The sequence below is a fragment of the Hesperophylax consimilis genome, chromosome 12 (assembly GCF_061612785.1).
Source record: "Hesperophylax consimilis isolate HC1 chromosome 12, BYU_Hcon_1.0, whole genome shotgun sequence".
Taxonomy (NCBI): Eukaryota; Metazoa; Arthropoda; class Insecta; order Trichoptera; family Limnephilidae; genus Hesperophylax; species Hesperophylax consimilis.
Window position 1 is genome coordinate 15657071 of NC_142847.1, and position 22393 is coordinate 15679463.

Sequence of the window (22393 nt, forward strand, 5' to 3'; positions counted from 1 at the left end):
TATACTGCCTTTTATAAATAAACATATAACAGAGTACAAAAGTAAGAAAAAAATATATAGTGAGTAGTGAGATGCAATAAATAAATAGATGAGTTCCTACCTTTCAATTTAATTCTTTTTATTTCAATGGCAAGTCAAGATATTGTATCTCCACAAACTATTATTTTATGTTTCGAGATAAACAAAGTGAAAAATTAGAATTAAAAATCACAATTTTTTATATTGTGTGCCACATTTTTGTGTACACATAAATTTGGGTGCACCTTAGTAGTCACGTTCATAACCCATTCCAACTCTCATTTTCCTCAAAAGGTGGGGATACAATGTCTTGGCTTTGAGCCATCCATTTGGTTGATGTTCATGGTTGTATACAATTTTATTTAAATACATTGGTGTCAAGTATAGCTGTATATTTATTTATTTTGTCAACATACATGTCTAAGATCCAATGAATATCTTTACTTATCTGTTTGTACCAGGAGAAAAAATCTTTAAAAGATGCCAGGTTTTTGACCTCCCTTGTGAACAAGTCATTAGTTTGAACCAAGAGAACAAAAATCTTTAAAAGATGCCGGAAGGTTTTTGACCTCCCTCGTGAACAAGGCATTAGTTTGTACCAGGAGAAAAAATCTTTAAAAGAAGCCAGAGGGTTTTTGACCTCCCATGTGAACAAGGCATTAAATTAAAACTATTTAAATGATGTTTATGATTGTGAATAACATAATTATATTTGATAAATAAATAATAATTTATGGAGGTGTGTACTAAATCAAAATATTCAAGAATTCTGATTCTAAGTTGGTGGTCTTGTTCAAATGTAGATAAGTAATTACATAATTTTGTGGTCAAATGCAAATGAGGACAAACAATGTAGTTGAAGTTTAATTCCATCTATAATTTCTGCAAATTGATGATAATTTCTAATAAAGTTGATGGCATCTGTGCTCTGTTCGTAGTGTCGATCTGAAAATTATAAAGATTATAAAATATTGTTAAATGTACCTAAATACCTTTGTTTTATACATAACATGTACATAAAACTTCCAATTTTACTCTTTTAAAAATAAATCAATCACTGCCTGTGTGAATAATTCAAATGAAAATCTCTTTTGATATTGTTCACTAACTTAAATCAGTTTTTTTTATTTGATACAAGTTTTTAATATTTATGTTATGAGATGTCACTCACCGTGAATAAAGAAGAGGTTTTATCATTTCTTACGGCTTCAACCAGAGGGATTGGCTTACCCTTTGCCACGGGTATTGTGGTTAATATTACAAGGTCCTTGAGCTTAAACAACTGTTTTATATTTCCAATAAAACTATCACTGAACAGTTCCATTTTCCCAATTTCATCTATGACTACCACAGGACTTCCTGGAGAAACGGTAATCTAGAAAAAAAATGATTACAAATTATATTATCTTAACACATTGTAGTCGGGCGCTTCAAACAATAGAATCTAGCCTATAGCGGGTGTTTTTCGCGATTAGCGCATAAATATATCGCTTTCCTAAAATTGACACAATTTCTAAACCAAATAATATTTTCAATTGAAATTTTCAAAGAAATCATATATGACATTTGATCATCAACAATAAATTATAATTGCTTTGATTACATCATAATTTCACCACATTTCAAAGCTGAATATAAAAACCTGATATTAATTCAGTAAATAGCATTCAATATTTGAAAATTCCAAGTAAAAGATAACATGTTTATTCATATCATATAGTTATATAATAAATAATAATATATATTTGCCATGCCCGCAATTTTACAATCGCTGGATGTGTGAAATCTGATCGCGTAAATTGAACAGTGTCGTCGAAGGTCGAAGGCGCACACTCAATAACTCATATGTTTAATTGCTTCTTGTCAAAAAAGAGTCTTTTGCGGTTGTCTCGCCTAATTGAAGAGCCCATTCCACTTATGAATCATGGTATTTCACGCTGATAACAAACCCGTATAATGCAGTTTCCCGCCAAAAACCGACAGTTGACAAAAACGGCATTTGCCGTGTCCCGCAGTTGACCGACAGTCCGCGAAAAACGGCAAAGGCCGTGTCCTGACGACAATGTGTTAACTATGATGAGAGTAAAGCTGGGTTCCCACCTTATCTATTCTTCTATGGTCTATTTCACAGAACGAAAATTGAAGTCAATTCAACTTTGGGTCTCTATCGCATATAAAGCCTGTTCTCACTGATCTATTAAATAGATCAGATAGGATTCCAGTTTAACATCTTGTTCGCCAGCGTATCTTTAAAATACTATTAAAAATCGTTTCTCTGAATATAACTGGCTATTGTGAGGAAACTGCTTATTATGGTAGATTACATACTATTTTTATAAATATATAAACACATTATCTGGTAAGACGGTACAGTGAGGAACACCAGTCCCTTTTTTTATTTTTTTATGAACAACTTAAATAACATTATTTTTTATTGTTATAATTAGTTTCAACAGTTAAAATAATTTTCCAAGTTTTGTTTCTTCGAGTCTCCCAAAATCACACCAAATCTATGGACGTAATGTTTGACGTCACTAGTTACCAGTCTCCAGTCTCAAAAAGCCTACTTTTCTTTTCAGTCGGCGCTGTATTTTGTATGGAAGTCTTTTTTATTCTTAAGATTACCCACTTATATTGAACAACACTAGGTAAAATGTTGGCATATCGTCACTAATGTTATTGTATTGAACCAAAATCAAAAAATACATTCATCAACGCACTTAATAAACAATTTACCGGTGTTTAAAAGCCTGCATTACTGCGAAAGAAACAGACATTGTAGACCGTAGATATATTTCATGAATCAGCAAATGCAGTCGTACCAACCAAAGGCTATGTTTTATTAGTGATTATTTAAATGACGAATTATAAATTCTATTCAGAAACTGTCATTGACCAATGTGAATATATTTTTTAACCTCTCAGACAAAGACATTTATTTACTATGTGTTCCTTTGAGAACTGTCAAAATGTGATAATTTTTGTGTTATTTACGAGTTTTGCTAAAAGCTTCATAACTCACGTTTTGGGAAACGTAGCCTCATTCTAAAAAATGTTTTGGAAAAATTATGAAATCCACTATCGCATTGTGTTGTTATACGTAAATATTTGCGTTTCTAAATATACATTTTATGAAAACGTCAAAAAAATGTAAGAATCGCTTACCATTATTTCAAAGCCGTGAAAAATGTACTTTTTTCTGAGTATCATAAAGAAATAACACTTTATATATTGAAGAAATATAATTAAAAACTATTAGTCACCTCAAAATATTAACCGTCCAAACTAAAATATTTTTAATAAATTATTTAGAAACGCAATAAATTATGAACGAACAAGATGACAGATTCAATCGGCTTAGATAATGCACTTCTACGTTCCATAGATATTCTTGAATACAGACGCATAGCGTTATTCATTATCGATCCTCTGTTTTTTAAATCATGGCAATCCGTATACTAGTGATGGAAATAAATCGATTTTTGTAAAATCTCGCGCGTTTACGTGAAAAGACGTTCTAATGTCTTGACCGCTATTATCATATTTACGTCTTTTGACGTTCTAATGTTCTGAGTGGTTAAGCTGTAATATTTTTCACTGGAGTTCCTTATTTAGAAAACCATAATTTTACAAAAAAACAAGTTAATTATTACGAAAATAGAATGAGGCGATCAAGAAGATAAGCCATATTGTGCACATTGAATGTCTCAGCTTGATTAGTATGCCTAGACGTTTCATAAATCAAGAGTAAGTATGTATGTTGCAGGAATAACATAGTTTTTCAATTCCAATGGGTATTTTTTAATTAGGAAACATTCAATATTCTGGTATTTTCTGTCTTTCTTGTTTTCATACTAGGCATGTAAAGATAATTACGGAAGAATAATTTAGCATGATAAACATTTTTTGTCATGCCTTTCCTTCTGCTGGGGTTGACTATGCAGAATCTCTAAGGTTGTTGTATTATTATACTTTTTAAGTCAAAATATTTTTTTTCACAGAACTTGATACAATACACAATTATTAACTTAAAACATATGGTTTAAAAGTTATGTTAGATTTAGTATACAACTGCACATTTTAAAATTTTGGTACTTGCAAAATTAATTTGAAGGTTGGGGCCAATATTTTAGATTAACAATTCGGAGGGAGGTTAATGGGTTAATTATCTGACTACTCCGATAACATAACTAAAGTTATGTTTTTATTCTAAATTCATGTACCAGGGTTACTTGGCAGCATTATGTAAAAAAAAAAAACACAGTTTGAAGAAGCAAATCTGTGGTTAGGGCTGGCCCCGTGTAGGTGCAATTGGAGCAGTCCGCTCTGAGCAAGGGTGTATAACTCCAATCAAAAATTGGAACCCTGAAAATTGTGACGGCATATTGTTGTCTAACTATACCCACATTCCATAGACTTTCAGAGTTATTCATTAGTGTATAGTATAATAAGTAGGCTCCGAATGAGAATTTTACTGTCTCTATATTGGCATATCTATGGTTTTTTTAGGACCAATTTGTTAGTTACCTAGTATTTGGTATTACCATGGTATTAGTATTACCTAGTGAGTGGTTTATTTATGGTTCTGGACGCTGACTTGCCAAGGAGCGCGAGGAGCCAAGGCGCTAATAATACCTTACACACCGTCCTTGAGGTTTTTACTAGTGCCAGGCTCCGTTTGGCTCAACGCGGGCCCTGTCAGTGGTCATTAATATGAATAAATTATAACATTTCGTTTCCATAAATATTCAATGTGTGTCACATGTCACACCTGTCTTTTCTCAGAGGTGAAGTTCAATTCAAGTATTTAATGAGTTAGCAGGGGTTTGGAGAGGTTGTGATATTTTTCAAAATTACTCATTTATTATCTTACCATTTAATTTTAATTATATGTACCACTATCCCCTTTAAGGCGATGCACTACGTCGTGTAATATTTTAAATTGAGCCACTATCAATAACAACCCTTACGTAGATGGCGATAAGGTTTAAATTCCCGCTTAACACCGTCCGCCTGTTTTGATTTATGCCAAAAAAATACATGGCCAAAAAGTGCCTTTTATTTTATTTTGTGAATGTTCAGGCAAAAACAAAAATTTTTTTCCATCATTTTATAAATAACCTAATTTGCCACATTATACAATAAAATCATATCAGAAAATGGATTCGTAAGTAGGAGATTTTGAACTTTAAAGCAGTTTTCTTATGCCTTATGCATTATTTTTTTCTGGGCTTATAAAAAGACTTATCTAAAAAATACTCGATTATTTCAAAGGCCAAAGATGTGTTCTACTCGCAATATTTAATTAAAGCATCTGAAACATTTCTAGGCGACCAAATTTTCAAAGCAAAAACACATGATTTTGCATTACTACGAATGGCATCGCCTTAAGATTCTTGTGAAAAATTGCCAAGTACTCCTCCGGTTCTCGGTAGGTAGAATCTTAATATCAAGGAATGGCTCAAGTATTTATCTATTAAAATTCAAAAACATTTCAACAATTTAAATTGCAGGAATGATGAATATAACTTTTTTTAACCTTTTCGAATATGGGCAGCACCACAGCCTCAAATTCCCTAATGAGCACAGAGTATTTGCCAACTCTATGAGATGTTGCAGGGATTTGTTCACCACTATCTTCACACCTGGCTAATCGAGCTCTTCCTCCATCCAAGCTGACCACGTCGAATCCAATCCTTTGGCCTTTCTTGCGCACTTCTTCAGTATAAAAACCCAGGACGGGAACATTACGGTCACTGAGAAATTTGCACACAGTTTTAACGACGGTTGTCTTACCGATACCTGCAATAAATAAAAAAATTATTATTTTGTGAAATGAATTTTCACAAATTATAAATAATGTTAATAAGGACGGGTTGTTTCGGAGAATCTGAACAATTCATCAAATTTCAACGTTCATTTTCGGGTTCTGTGAAAGACTTATTCAAGTTCTGTTTTTATATCATTGTAGGCTAGTTGCTTGACAAAACTGAAATAAAACCAGAACTTGAAAAAATCTTTCACAGAACTTGAAAATGAACGTTGAAATTTGATGAATTGTTCAGATTCTCCGAAACAACCCGTCCTAAGTAAGTATCCATGGTTTATTATGAAAGTTTTCTTACCAGGGGGACCTGTGATTATTAGACGCCTTTTGAGTTCAATGGAAGCCATTTAATTTTTTTTTTTCTAGAAATAAATGTAAATAATTTTAGTGTGTACTTCAGTTGTGGAGTGCAAAACTCGTTCTGGAAATTTTGGAAAATTGGAATCTGATCTTAAGAGAAAAACTGTTTGGTTGCAAAAACTGAATACCTTAAAATATAAAAAAATAATTTATATTTTATGGCAAATAAACAATGATGTAACATACATCGTCGCTCTAGTTCGTTTTTGTCCAACAGACCAAAACGTAAATCAGGAGAAATAGCGCTTCAAAGTTGTTTTTACGAAAAACGCATATACAATGATCATTCTAAGCCTACTTAAATAATTATTATTTTTAAGTAAAATTAGTTCCAAATGTTTAAAATTACGCAGAAAACACTTTTTTTAATTTTGATGTAGGACAAAGTGTTGGATAAACAAGCTCAGAATGTTGTTAAATTTTGGTGGACTTGAGACAAACTGCGCCTTGAAAACACAAAAAAAAAAAAAAATTTCACTTGTATCGTATAAATAAATGCTTTCGGAGAACAACTGCATACTTAACTCAATTTCGCCAAAAATGGTCTGTTGGACAAAAACGAAGCGACGACATCTAGACTTATCTAGACAAAAACCACTATTACTTTTTCAGTAAATTCTTATTTCAAACATTGTTCATGAATGAGAAAATTCGCGTCTCCAGTAACTAATTTTCAAAACATCGGACAAAAACATTGGGTCGGGGCAATTTTCCATCGACCACGGAAATAAAAACATTGTGGATCTACCCCAATGTTTCATGTTCGCACAAACATTTGGTTCAATGTTTTTGGTAATATTATTGTTGGAGATAGACATTCAAAGAATATGTGTGTATGAATGAAATAAACTATAGAACCTGCCGCTTTTTCGTATTTAAAAGTTAAAGTAATTTAGTTAGAGGTAGCACACAGCTTTAAGTGACGCATACCTAACAGTTAAGTTTAGTACCAAAACTATGAAATCGAAAGCACGACAATTGACGTTTCTTTTGCTTGCCACTTTGAGAGTTCTGCAACAAGTTTACATAATATATTGTAACGTCATTGCAAATAACTAAAAAAATATATTCCTTTGGTATTTAGCGAAATACATTAATATTATATTTACGTGCTTTTAATGTATTTTCCAGAGTAGGTTTTGCAACTCCAAGACTCATTTAATGTGCAAATACTTTTTTTATTATGACGAGGCCATTTATTCAATATTTTAACCACATCAATTTTTACCCCTGGTGGCCCTGGCCAAGAAGTTTTAAATTACCTTATATATGTTTAAATGAATCAGTCTAAAGATATCTGTAGCAGTGTGAAATTGATCCTGTCAAAAATAAACAAGTGGAAATGTTTTCTGGTTTGTTTCATAATAATTCAATGACAATTTCCACCACAATAATAACACTGATAAAATTATATTCCTTCCTCGATTGTAATATACATTATTGTGTATATAATAATAATAATGATTTATAATCATGAAATTGAAGTAAAAAATAACAATCACTACTCATGCAGCGATTTTTTCACGGTAAATAATATTAAAATGACTTCAGTAAAATAATTTTTAACTTTGTGAAACCACCTAAATTGTCTAGTATAAAAAATGTAGGCAGGTATAATTTTTTACTCATATTATTGCGAAAGAAAAAACAAGATCGTTTAGGAATTATAATAAATACAATTAAATTAAACCAATATAAAAATTTCAACTACGTAAGAATCTTTTTTTCAAGTTTCCCGCAATAAGTTTATTTTTGACATGCGCAAAAATAAAAACCACAGTTACGCGGGCTTTGAGTTCAAAATTATTATTATTTATTTCGTCGAGAAGTAAATAAAAACTTTAGTTGTAATAATTATTACACAAAAAGTAAGCATATTTTTAAGTCAATAGTTCGTTCAAAGAATCCAATAAGAACATTTTCGCTAGTACACTAAACGTCATTTTCTTATATCAAAATTCTGATATATTTATGTTACATATTTTCAAATGTCAATCTTTTAACCCTAACCTTAGAATTGTGTTCGTATTTATTATTTATTTACCGGCCGCATTCAAGTGTATGGGAATGAATCCAAACCAATACATATCTGAAAGAGTCTAAAGTCCTTGTTTGTCGAAAACCAAACGACTGATGAGAGCTACAAAATAATTGTCGGCTTCAGTTCGTGATTGTACTCCAGCCGGTTCGGTGTTTCTCGTATCTTGTTGAGTTAACAAACATGTCCAGCACATCTCTGATCCGCCTTGTCGGAAAGTCCTTGACAGGATACTCCATCAGGTCGATCCCCGCTGCCACTTTAAACAGTGGGAAATTCTACAGCACCGGTAAATAACCATTATTATTCCATGAGGTACCTATATAATGTTCTTATCGACCGACAATTTAACAATTTGTACTCACCTACTGTTTGGTTAAACCGGTATGGGGTTTATTTATGCGGTATGTTATGCGCCGTATGCAATGAACACGCGTCGGGCCAGGCGGCTGACTGCAGACGGATTATTCACGTAAACAATGTTGATATTGACCTTTTGATATTTTTTGCCTTTAATTTAGTAGGTAGCCTGTTAAGTAATTAAAGAAGTGTACTTATTACCCATAAATATACCACTCTATTTGTTGTTTTCGCGGTGTGACGTGTGAGAAATTTACGGCAGGGGGCCGGATTCCGAAAATGTTGTATAAGTTTTTTTTTTGTAGCAATAGTGATCTAAAAATGTTTTCTTAATATGTAAGGAATTTGATTAAAACATATTTTGAAATTTTCGAAAAATTCCGATTCTGAATTTACATGTGTTTCTATATTTTTACTCTCAAAACTAATAAATCGTTCTCGAAAAATAATTAAAGCTATACCATATAAACGCAAACGCTCTATGATTGGTTAAACGAAATTGGACGTCAAATGTACTCCAAGTTAAGTTCTTACAATGTAATAACAAGCCCCTAGTACACATTGGGCTAACGCATTGGGCCAATGTTGGTGCCAATCAGGCTGTCAGCTACGTAGGTATACCGTGTTGGTCTTCGTTTTGGCGGGATAAGCAAAAATTCTAAGATTGAAAATTAATATTAGTGTGAAATCTTGATGTCAAACAATACCCTTAATTGAGAAAAAAAAATTACTTGCTAAAGGGTCAATCCGCACCAAATCATCCAGGCCATGTCACCCACCATCTCAGATTTTGATGAAACTTTAAATTTTTAATCCTTCCATATAGATAAGAAAATATACCAAATTTTACCTTCCTACCTCAACTCGTTTTTTTTTTATGGGCAGTTGTAGTTTGGGCAAAATAAGCGTTTTTACATATTCCGAGCACTCCGGAAGAGCTTGTACCTTCAATGAAAAAAAATTGTATCTTTGTCATTTATAGTGCAAATGCAATGAAAATTTTCAATATTATCAAGAAAACTATGCTGATTGCAGAAAAAAATAAATAAACCCTTTACATTTATCTACTTGACTTTAAAAAATTACCAAAAGTAATTTTTTAAGTAATTTTTGGGACGGAAAAGGTACTTTACAAAAAAGCAATATCTCGGGAAGGTACAGTGTTAATGAAGTAATTTTTTTTTTATTCATATCTACAAATAGCATAGAATCACATACAAAAATAAAATTCATGGCATTTTACTTGCTTCAATCAATAAAATCCATTTTAAACTTTTTTCAAACTTTTTGTAATTTTTTTTTATTCTTATCTACAATAAACATAGTAAAACCTAAAAAAATAAAACTCCTGGTATTTTGTGTGCTTCACAGTGTAGAAACGTTTTTAAAATAAGAAATCTTTATCATACAGAATTGTTCTAGGTTTTTTTAAATCTAGATACAAAAATAAATAAAATCCATTTTAAACTTTTTTCAAACTTTTTGTGATTTTTTTTATATCTATTTTTAGTTTGTAATTGGGCAAGTTATAGTTTAGGTATATAGCTAGTAATATAGGTTGAATGAATGGACTAATATCAAAGAAACAGTCCTAGAGACAAGTCACTACATGGAAATGATGTATCTGCAACAAGAACAAGACAGAACATGAAAATTACTATCTGCCTCATCACTAAGTTTGCAGGATACTACATGCTTTGTTTCCTCTGACATGCTTAGTTCTGAGTCAGCTTCAAAGCAGTGATCATCTATATAAATACAGTAGTTGTTCATGTTATGGTGTACGTTGTTAAAATGTCTCTAATCGAAACAAGTTTAGTTAAATGTAGTGTGGGACAACATAATGGTACTGAATGTCACAAAAAAAGTTATACTAAGTCAGAGAAATTAACGAGTGTGGATTTGTTAAGTAAATTTGAAAAAAAGCTTATTCAACAAAGAAGTTTTGTATCTACAGACTTGGTTTTCAACATTTGTGAGCACCACAGAATATTTAACTTAAATAAATATGAAACATTTCAAAAAGCTTGTTTTGACCCGTTCCAAAGCCACAAAAGGAAAATTACAAAAACTTTAAGAACAGTATCCTTGGAATTTTCAGAGAACATTAATACCATTCTAAAAGTAACTAATAAAGCAATCCCTGGACAAAAAATTTGTAATGCATGCAGAGCAAAAATTAGTAAGAGCCAAAACCTTAACAATGAAATTGAAGAGCTTAACACTTTTCAAGAAGACATAAGTGAAGTTGAAAATGTTTTAAACAAAGAAATTTTTTTACAAGAAATCAACACTTCTTTAACTGACATTGGAGAATCTCCATTTAAACTACATGCAATACCATCCCACAGTAAGTCTAGCAACTAAGTATGGTACAAATTTGTACAAACTCTTATGTAGCTTGCGTATATGACAACCATTGGTTTTTTGGACTTGTGGTTTCCAAAGATGAAGACGAGTGTGATGTATCAATCAAGTTTATGCATCCTTTTGGCCCAGCTCCATCCTTTTACTGGCCACATCAAAAAGAAGATATTTGTTTTGTTCCACTACAAAATATTTTTAATATCGTTGACCCTCCCACAACAAAAGGTTCAGGAAGAGCTTACTACTTTCTTGAAAAAGACGTTCATCATGCTGATCAAAAGTTCAACCATCTTATGGGTCAGATCAAGAATAAAAGTAAAAAATGAACTTGAACATTTATTTGTAAACAATATTATTGTAATGTACTTTCATTTAACCTAATCCTACATTGCCTGTTTTATTTTTATTGTATTTGTTTTTTAAAGAGTTAACTTTGTATTGAAAAGAGTTAAAAAGTTGATCTTGTTATAAAATATTGCTATGGTGTATGCATTCAGGGTAAGGAACAAGGTACATTATTTTGTTGGTGCCTTAAGCTTACATTGCAAGCTTACCAGCATGTTGTAAAGGACCGAATAAGTTTGACTTTTTTTATTTGCAAATACAGTATCTAGATTTTTAAAAACTTGGAACAATTCTGTATGATTAAGATTTCTCATTTTAAAAACGTTTCTACACTGTGAAGCACACAAAATACCAGGAGTTTTATTTTTTTAGGTTGTACTATGTTTATTGTAGATAAGAATAAAAAAAAAATTACAAAAAGTTTGAAAAAAGTTTAAAATGGATTTTATTTATTGAAGCAAGTAAAATGCCATGAATTTTATTTTTGTATGTGATTCTATGCTATTTGTAGATATGAATAAAAAAAAAAATTACTTCATTAACACTGTACCTTCCCGAGATATTGCTTTTTTGTAAAGTACCTTTTCCGTCCCAAAAATTACTTAAAAAATTACTTTTGGTAATTTTTTAAAGTCAAGTAGATAAATGTAAAGGGTTTATTTATTTTTTTCTGCAATCAGCATAGTTTTCTTGATAATATTGAAAATTTTCATTGCATTTGCACTATAAATGACAAAGATACAATTCTTTTTCATTGAAGGTACAAGCTCTTCCGGAGTGCTCGGAATATGTAAAAACGCTTATTTTGCCCAAACTTCAACTGCCCATAAAAAAAAAACGAGTTGAGGTAGGAAGGTAAAATTTGGTATATTTTCTTATCTATATGGAAGGATTAAAAATTTAAAGTTTCATCAAAATCTGAGATGGTGGGTGACAAATCCAAAATTTTCTGGATGATTTGGTGCGGATTGACCCTAAAATAAAATGTACCCAAATTCCTTGTTCATAGCATGCAAGGTCAGTTCTTCAAGTGTTTACTAATTTCAAATGGCAAAACCATTAATAACATTGATTATCTTTGATTGATCTAAATGAATAAATACTTCTTCCTATTAAGGCACTACTTGCATGCACAAACAGTTTGTACAAAAATCACAATCATTTGAAGTGTATGCAAGCCATTTACGCATTAAACAGTTTTGCTGTCTTAACGTATTTACTTACTTATTTAGCTGCACAAATTAACACTTGTGCGAGTCATTTGCACGGTAATCTGCTTACTTGTGCAAATTAGAGTTTGTGCAAGTAAAATTGAATGTGTAGACGGACCTTAAGTGGTATTGGTGTGGTTAAAAATGTATTAAATGTTGGCTATTTCTCCTCCCACACCAATGTTGATATCAGAGCTTTAGCTAATTTCCCTAATGAATTATTTCGGCAGTGATGAGGTGGTACGGTTTAAGTTCACCCCTGTTAGTTTGATGCCTGATGTTTACTATTTTTGACCCCCGGCCCTCTCATTGTACACGGTAACGTGGAGAAGTCCCTTCGAGTACCTATTTTTGTTAAGGTGGCTCAAACCTGCAAACGTTTTGCTTGTTAATTCTGATAGGCGCCAATGGATGACGTTGTTATGCGATAATTGCGAGGCAATGCTTGCAATATATGTAATAACATTCGTAAAGAACAAGACGAGTTGTATTTGCCGCCCACTTACGGCGGGCCTACCAAACATGTAACATTGTGCACCAGCTGATCGAAGTTTAAATATTGATTAGCAGGCAGAAAATGTAATGGGAACATACAAATATAAATTGTAACATAGAACAAATCATTTAATTACACTGTCACGATAATGAAACAGCATATGGTCGGAAGAAGTTGGCCATAGGATTCCAGCTTTAAGCCCGGTTTAAGACCTGTTTAACAATACCTACGCCATGGTAATAAGTCACTATTCTGACCTTACGCGCTGTGTAATGTTTACACTGCATTTATGAGTAAGGGGGAATATGTTTAGACACAAAATTTTCAATCTGGAAAAAGCAAATTTATAGCTAAATAACGCATTATTAATATTGTCTATCGCCTGAGAGATTACAGGACCAATGCAGAACGTCTTATCAATAATAATAATAATACACCATTGCAGTGATCAACATAAAATATGTTGTTTTAATTCCAACAGCTCCCTCGTACGAGTTCATCAAGACTGAAGTAACCGGCGAGAAGAAGAATGTAGCCCTCATCACCCTGAACCGCCCCAAGGCCCTGAATGCCCTGAACAATGGCTTGATGACTGAAGTTAGCGATGCTATTGAAAAGTTTGACCTGGACGCCACTATCGGCGCTGTTATCATCACAGGTCAGTTAACAATATCCTTACATAGCTTGTATTGATATAAAAAAATATATATTGTACCTATTTAGTAAAAATTATGCAAAATACAATAATGTTTGTTGACTGCATTGATTCAATCTCACCATAATTCGACCGCCGATATCTTGCAGTCTCCCTCCAATTCCCCACGGCTATGGTTGTTGTGCTTCCTTCCACACGTCCAGCCACCTAAGTTTAGGCACTTCTTCTTCCTGCAGGCTTATTATGGAGAAGACTCTTTGGTGGCTGACTATTACCAATTATGAGGTTACTCCTACAAAAAATTTCATGTTAGATCATTTTTTAAGTTATTTTTTCATGCTTACATGTATTATAGTTTACATAGTAATTTTATAATAGCAACCCACATGGGCACTGCCTGTGTGTGAGTAATGTAAGTAATAATTAGAGCGTGCTGTGGACAGAACTTTTAGAAATTTTGGAAAATACCAAATAGTATCAAAGATATAAGCTGTCAAAACAGCATTGGAGGAAACATTTTTATCGGGCGGTGGCTAGAGAATTTCAGAGAAAAACACATGCTGTACGGTAGACCTCAGGTTCTAGTACAAAAAGTGTCGCATACCCGAAATGTAGTGATGTAGTGCCAATACACCAACTACCTTACCACCTCACGGCTCTGGTACAAAAATGTCCCATACACGATACCCAGTGCCAATACCCCAACCACCTCACCACCTCATTTGTAGTAATTCAAAGTGGTGGTGAAAAAACACATTTTGTGAGGTGGCGGGACATTTTGCGATTTTGTGTAGGACATTTGTAGTACATCTTGTCTGAGGTACTCAACACGACTCCATGCATTTATGTTCTGCTTTTTTTTTTACAGCAAATCATTTTATTAGTTATTATGCGCCATGCGTATATTATAAACTCTACTTGTTTTTTTTGCTATCATTAGACATGCTGCCCATAACTTTATTTGTTAAAGCCCTGACTATCATATCATTGTCAAAAACTCAAGGTAAATAACATTATCCACTTTTTATCAGCGTACGCATTCACTGCCTGTGCGTTAACTGTATTTTATATTTTTATCGGTTCTTATCTCCCATTTCAAAATTAGACACACCACTTCTTGACATAACAATCTCGTAAATTAGTGTTACGTAATTTTGTCCAGCAATTACTACATAAATTAATACAAACACGTATTTACATTTTTGCCAACTTTTTCTCTCTGTGGATCACATGGTAAAATAATTCATTAATCGAGTATAAATTAAGACGATGCCATACGTAGTAATGCTAAATCATGTGTTTTTGGTTTGAAAATTTGGTCACCTAGAAATGTTTCAGATGCTTTAATTAAATACTGTGAGTAGAATACATCTTGGCCTTTGAAATAATCGAGTATTTTTTAGATAAGTCTTTTTATAAGCCCAGAAAAAAATAATGTAAAGGCCTATGAAAACTGCTTTAAAATTCATAATCTCCTACTTACGAACCCATTTTCGGTTATGATTTTATTGTATAATGTGGCAAATTAAGTTATTTATAAAATGATCGGAAAAAAATTAAATATTTATGCCTGAACATACACAAAATAAAATAAAAGGCACTTTTTGGCCATTTTTTTTTCTTGCATAAATCAAAACAGGCGGATGGTGTAGAGCGGGAATTTAAACCTTATCGCCATCTACGTAAGGGTTGTTATTGATAGCGGCTCAATTTAAAATATTACATGACGTAGTGCATCGCCTTAATGCATTCATCTATCTATGTATATAAATAAAAATGTAAATGTTCGTTTGTTCAAAATCTTAAATCTCCGAAATTTCTTCACCGATCGCTTTGTAATTTTGACACAACGTGGCATTCGAATGCACATATGTTTTTATATACCTATATTATATAGATGTCTCCTGTGACAGGTGAAAAGATGCTTTTTTAAACATCGTCATCTCTTGGACGTAAAAGCAATACGTATTGTTTCTCTATCTGCAGTCACAGCAACGCGTGGAGGGGAAGAGCTAGTTTTAAAAAAAATTATTACTATTAAAACATTTATGTCCATTTATTTTTATATGTACTTCAATGAAGTTTTGTTAACTTAGTAAACAAGTTTGATGAACTATACAAAATGTATCAACGAGCAGAAAATATTTCTAAGTAAATAACAATAATTATTGTTATTATTTATTAATTAGCTTGGCACTATGAGATAAACAAACTCTTTAGAGCAAAACAGAAAAATGACCTCAAACTTGAATCCTTTGGCTATTACGAACTCGAACCTCGTTCCAGAATGGTAGATACCCATTTTCAGTATTGTCTGGGGGAAGAGACCAAAGCAATCATCACAGAAATGGCTTTAGCTCTCTTTAATAACCAGATCTGTAGCCGTAGCAACTGTCGGGTACTTCCTTTACGCTTACCTTTTCTTTACGCTTACCCTACACTTATATCCCACAAGCTCTGGACAGTCGGAACTCTTATGGCAAAACATAAAAACTATGCTTTTGATCTATTTAAAGTGTATTTTCTATTTACAGGCAGCGAAAAGGCATTCGCTGCAGGCGCTGATATCAAGGAAATGCAGAACAACACATACGCTGATTGCGTTCGAGGGAACTTCCTCTCCAGCTGGGGCAAGGTGGCCCAGTGCTCCAAGCCCATCATCGCTGCAGTCAATGGCTTTGCCGTGAGTTCGTTATTACATTACTATTATCTTTTTTTTAACAGTTACTCTCATTTCACTGATTTCTGTAGCAACTGAAATCCTTACCCGGACTGAAAAATCTTTTTTTTATATGTATTTGGTACTGTATCCAAGTTGCGGTACTTTTGGCATAGTCTAAAAAATGTAATCATTTTGTATGAATCAATTTTGAATTTAATCAGTTAAAATTGAATTATTGAATTACCTGACAAAATGATGTCCTCTAAGGGGAATTGTAATCATATCCGTGAACTATTACAGACTCAGAAAGACGATAATGAAGATAAAGACGATAAAGAAGATAATAGGTATACATTTTCAAGTCTTTTCTGAACATCTCTTTTTAGTTTTGATTATTTCATCACAAAAGAGTATAATTAGCCAAAGTCAGAGTTCTACTAGGCTCTCAATATATAGGATGATAGGGTAAAGTGCACAAACTTCGGGAGGTGATTCTACATGATGGTAGAAGTAAAAAAGGGTTGTCGACTTGCAAAACCTGCTCTGGATTTTTCATAAATCTGTAGATGTCACGCAAAAATGTTTGGAACACTTTGAATTTACCTTTTGTACCTGAAGAATACCTTCAAATTTTGATATTTTGAAAAATAAAATTTATTCAATTTTTACTTGTATTATCATGTAGAATCGCCTCCCGAAATTCGTGCACTTTACTCCCGGACAATCTGTGTACATTATACATACATAAAAAAATCCATTACAACGTATTTTACATCACATAATCTATGTGCATAGGGCTCTTGTGCGGTGGGAATGGAAAATGGTAATCAAAACCTATTCCCATAATTTGAGGTCTCCCTGATTATACAATCTTTCCTCCTCTTGAATTGTAGCTTGGCGGTGGCTGCGAGCTCGCCATGATGTGCGACATCATCTACGCCGGCGAGAAGGCCAAGTTCGGTCAGCCCGAGATCGCCATCGGCACAATCCCCGGCGCCGGGGGCACCCAGAGACTGACCCGCGTCGTGGGCAAGTCCAACGCCATGGAGATCTGCCTCACCGGCAACTTCATCAACGCGCAGGAGGCTCAGTCCATGGGTGAGATTATCATTTGATTTATTGATGCGAATCCATGAAAAGATGTATTTATTTACGGCACAATAATGCTGAGTTTACGCAGGAGTTTTATAATGGATAAATCGAGATAACTAGATAAAAGAAGTAGTAGAACAAGAAGCGGAAAACCTCGTGGCTTTGAAACCTATGTAACGTCCAGTTCCGCTAAGTTGTTCTGGGTTACAACCTGCAGGGTGAAAATTGCCCAGATGATAGTCAATTCCGAAAAAATGTAATTGATACACAGTCTGGCCATGAACACATTAATTCTTCTCGCTGGTCATTTAATTTTTGATGAATTCTTATTATGAACCTATTGGAATTCAGGTAATACGATAATAACATTGGTGAGGTCTTGCACTCCTTACGATAGCAGCCCAGCTCCTTTAACCCTTAATTTGGAAAAGATGTTCACCAGATTATCATTGAGTGTTTAGCTCCTGTCTCCCGATTTTACAACTGACTCCCAAATATCTTAGCATTCTTCCAATCAAGATGGGACGTTGGCAACACAATAGTGAGTTTTTCTATAATAATAATAATAATAATAATATTTTTTATTCCAGGATGTGGGGAGGTTTGTGCAATCCCACACGTCCCATATAGATATACATTTTTTTTTTGTACAATAGATATAATAAATTATCAAATAAGGAAAACTATGCAGGGTGTGGTCTTGAGTGCGCTTGGGCCCAGCGCTCACTCAGGAGTGGCGCTTGGTGCTGGTAGGCTGCGGTCACCAACGTGTTGGCGGAGGCCATTAGCCGCATCCTGGCTCCAGTGACCCGGTGTCTCATCAGGCCGGCAAATCCATTCAGTCCTAGTTCCGTGAACATTGTCGATGCGCTGCTGTATCTTCGGTATCCAAATATTATTCTACAGGCGTCATTATATTGAATTCGGAGTCGTTCCATCGAGCAAGTTCGGTAGTGACACCATGTCTCACAAGTATACAGGCCAGTACAGAATGCGTTGAACAGTATTTTTTTAACGGTATTGCTGCATTTGCAAAATCTGCGGGCAATCATGTTAGAAACTATGCTAAGGCTTCTCCTTTGTCGTTCGATATCGCCATCGTCCGATAGGTTTTCATTAATAATGTGCCCCAAGTATTTCACGTTCGAACATGTATTTATTTTTGCCTCGTTAAGGTATACGGGGAGCATATTACTTGTATCTTGACTTTTTCCGTGGTGGAACGCAATCAATTCCGTCTTCTTCGGGTTGTATATCATATTATGCTGTTTTCCATATTCTTCACAAATGTTTAGGAGTAATCTTAATCCCTTAATCGACGGAGCTAGGAGGATCATGTCGTCCGCGTAGCTTATATGATTCATACATATACTGTTAACACGACAGCCCGTTCTGATGTCCAGGCGACTTGACAACTCGTCCATGTATACATTAAATAGAATGGGGGACATACACCCTCCTTGCCTTACTCCTGACCGCAAATATATCGGCTGGGAGTATGTACTTGCCCACCGTACAACATTTTCTTGCTGGGAGTGCCATCGGGATAGTATGTTTATAAATGAGGTAGGTATATTCCTAGCTTTCAATTTATCCCATAATGTTTTATGACAGACCCTGTCGAAGGCTTTACTTAGATAGATCGGTGATTTCCATGGCTATTAGTGCTCTCTATTCCCAACAGTTGTTTATGCCTCCTAAGGTGATGGTAACCTGTTAAGAACCCTACCAGCTCCCCTAGTGAGTTTCTATCCAAGTTGAGTACTTACTGCTTATTTGGGGTTTGTACTGTCTGCGAGCAATTTAGACAGTTCAAGCACTTTTTCCTTAGTTTTACCTAATTTTATGTCTCTATTTGATATCCACCGTGTTATGTTTTTAGTGTTGTTTCATCTGGGATCCTTTGTCCAGCCCAATATTTGAATCTTAAGATGAAAGATGCCGTTGAGTGTTACAATCGTAGATAATAGAATTAAAAGGCATGGAAGCGTGCCAACTGTCGCTGAACTACGACCAAGCTGCATGGCCTATCAGCGATGGAACCATTGAAAGTAATTCGTTTTGTGTGTAGATAAAAACAAAGGCAGAGCATTGATGGCAAAGATACGATTTTTCAGTAGTACCTATGGGTGAACGATGTTGGCGACACTTTTGTGCGTGTGGTTTCATACCAATAATGGTTCATGGCCCATCTCTCTTGTTTTTATAATTTACAATTATGTACAGAGTTTTAATTGGCATATTTATTCTCCAGGCCTGGTCAGCAAGATCTTCCCCCCGGAGCAGCTTCTGGCCGAGACCATCAAGCTCGGAGACAAGATCAGCTCACACTCCCCGTTGATCGTGAAGATGTGCAAAGAGTCAGTGAACCGCGCCTATGAGAGCACGTTGCAGGAGGGTCTGCTGTTTGAGAAGAAACTCTTCCACGGAACTTTTGCCACTGTCAGTATTTTTTCTTTAAATTACCAAATTTTTTTCTTCTCTAACTAAACTACCAATTGGCGCTACTCGTCGAGTAGCGTACATATTATCTGTTTCACTACCTCTCATTAACGCTACCCCTAAGTGAATGTCTGTTTTTACAGCCATGTTAATCCTATGACTTGCTCCATTCATTCCCCTGCGAGATTAATGAGGTCCACAGGGTGATGCTTGAGGGCCTATACTGGCTCACAGACCTTTATGTCCCCCTCTAAGCCCCCCCCACTATGCAAAAAAAGAAGAACAATAAGTTTACTCGGAGGGAGTAAAATACCCCCTTGATGTATTATTTTCAATGTTTTAGTAGCCGTTGAAATTATTACGAGGATGAATCATTTGAAACCAAATCACTTATCACAATTTTCTGTTAGTTCACAATCTCCTTTGTTCTGGATACTTATCTTATTATTTGACCAAATAATGTATAAAAATCCATGTCTTTTTTGGCATAATATTCTAAAAATTGTAGAAATTGAAAAATTGTGGAAGATACTATTGTATTGCCCTAGTGAGTGACTACCATTCACAATCGAAATGTTGCTTTAAATAGCTTTGGGTTTGTTTTGTGACCAGATCTGAATAGCCAGACAAACCTTCTTCTTCTATATTCGCTTCTTCTATAATTGAGGCTATCATAGTCACCAGTGCTCCGCGAAGATGGCTCTTGTGCAATACATATAATGACAGAAAAATAACTTTTTACATGAGTAACCAATCTTTAACCTGAGTTCCAATGTAACTTACTATAATTTTCAGGGCAAGATTAAAAATTATTAGTAAATGGGTACCTACTCAATAAAAAACGAAAATTATGTTTATTGTTTAACCACTCGGAACATTAGAACGTCAAAAGACGTAAATATGATAATAGCGGTCAAGACATTAGTACGTCTTTTCACGTAAACGCGCGAGATTTTACAAAAATCGATTTATTTCCATCACTAGTATACGGATTGCCATGATTTAAAAAACAGAGTATCGATAATGAATAACGCTACGCGTCTGCATTCAAGAATATCTATGGAATCTAGAGGTGCATTATCTGAGTCGATTGAATCTGTCATCTTGTTCGTTCATAATTTATTGCGTTTTTAAATAATTTATTAAAAATATTTTAGCTTGGACGGTTAATATTTTGAGGTGACTAATAGTTTTTAATTATATTTCTTCAATATATAAAGTGTTATTTCTTTATGATACTCAGAAAAAAGTACATTTTTCACAGCTTTGAAATAATGGTCAGCGATTTTTACATATTTTTGACGTTTTCAGAAAATGTATATTTAGACACGCAAATATTTACGTATAACAAAACAATACGATAGTGAATTTCATAATCTTTCCAAAACATTTTTTTAGAATGAGGCTACGTTTCCCAAAACGTGAGTTATGAAGCTTTTAACAAAACTCGTGAATAACACAAAAATTTTCGCGTTTTGACAGTTCGCAAAGGAACACAAAGTAAATAAAAGTCCTTTTCTGAGAGGTTAAACATGTTTTATTTTAAACATAAATATTATCCATGGTAGTTTGATTTGCATCTTTTTTTTTGTGAAAATGTCTCAATTTGGTTTTTTTCTTTTTCAATTTACAGAAAGATCGCCAGGAAGGTATGACCGCCTTCATTGAGAAGAGGCCACCCACCTTTACCAGCAATTAAATATTCAAAATCTCCCACGCCATAATTCATCATATTATCAATATTTTTATAAATATGTAATGTACGTAATGTAAGCAATGATATTGCATTCTAAATGCTGCCATTTTATAATATTCGCTATTTTACAAAATAAAAAATATATTGTAGTTATTGTTTCTTTGATGTTTTATTACCACTTGCAATCTCCAGTCCTTTTATTATTATTTTTAAATATATCTATCTTAATTTCGGTTTTGTTTTCTTGGATAAAATGTAATCTTTGAATTGGAAGTAAACCCACTTCCCGACATCCGACCTGAAACTCGTCAGATATACTCGTTGTCAATGACTATGCATTCTATCAACCTTTGGTTGCACTCGCGCACACATTCATTTCTGCGAAATGGATGACATTATAAAAATTTACAGCAGTATACGAAATAAATCTTGGTACCATGCAAATATGCAATTATGATTTGGTTTAAGAGTTTGCGGTTCACTCATTTTAGTCAGTCCCTGGGGAGGAAAGTTCAATCCTCAGTCAAAATTTGAGTTAAATATTTCAAATCATAATCCTTCCTAAATCTTCCAACTATCTTTTAAATTAATGCCTTTTATTTTGCCAAAACATTTCATTGCTAAGCTAGAGAGCTGATATTAGATCGAAATTTCAGTTGAAAAAACTTGGATAAAAACCCCTCAAACATCAATGTACAATACTGATTGATGCCCATAAATAAACCACTACCTTGATGAGCCAGGAGAGTAAAAAAAATATTTTTCTTATTATCGAAGAAAGCAAACACAAAATAAATAAAGTGGTTTAAAACTAAGTGTTTGTT

At 33.8% G+C, this 22393-nt stretch overlaps 2 protein-coding genes across 2 annotated transcripts; one reads left to right on the forward strand and one right to left on the reverse strand.

Annotated features, from left to right (window-relative positions):
- Positions 1 to 70: 70 nt before the first annotated feature.
- LOC149419217 (cancer-related nucleoside-triphosphatase homolog) lies at positions 71 to 8823 on the reverse strand. The gene is made up of 5 exons (XM_089638152.1): positions 8609 to 8823; positions 6144 to 6206; positions 5558 to 5820; positions 1190 to 1393; positions 71 to 963 (listed from the first exon to the last, which is right to left on the reverse strand). Exons 2-5 carry the CDS (start codon positions 6190 to 6192, stop codon positions 892 to 894), a joined length of 588 nt encoding a protein of 195 aa, XP_089494278.1. The 5' UTR covers positions 6193 to 6206; positions 8609 to 8823; the 3' UTR covers positions 71 to 891.
- Positions 8246 to 21727, forward strand: Echs1 (Enoyl-CoA hydratase, short chain 1). The gene is made up of 6 exons (XM_089638151.1): positions 8246 to 8532; positions 13504 to 13680; positions 16212 to 16360; positions 17233 to 17437; positions 19686 to 19873; positions 21507 to 21727. Exons 1-6 carry the CDS (start codon positions 8427 to 8429, stop codon positions 21570 to 21572), a joined length of 891 nt encoding a protein of 296 aa, XP_089494277.1. The 5' UTR covers positions 8246 to 8426; the 3' UTR covers positions 21573 to 21727.
- The last annotated feature ends 666 nt before the right edge of the window (positions 21728 to 22393 follow it).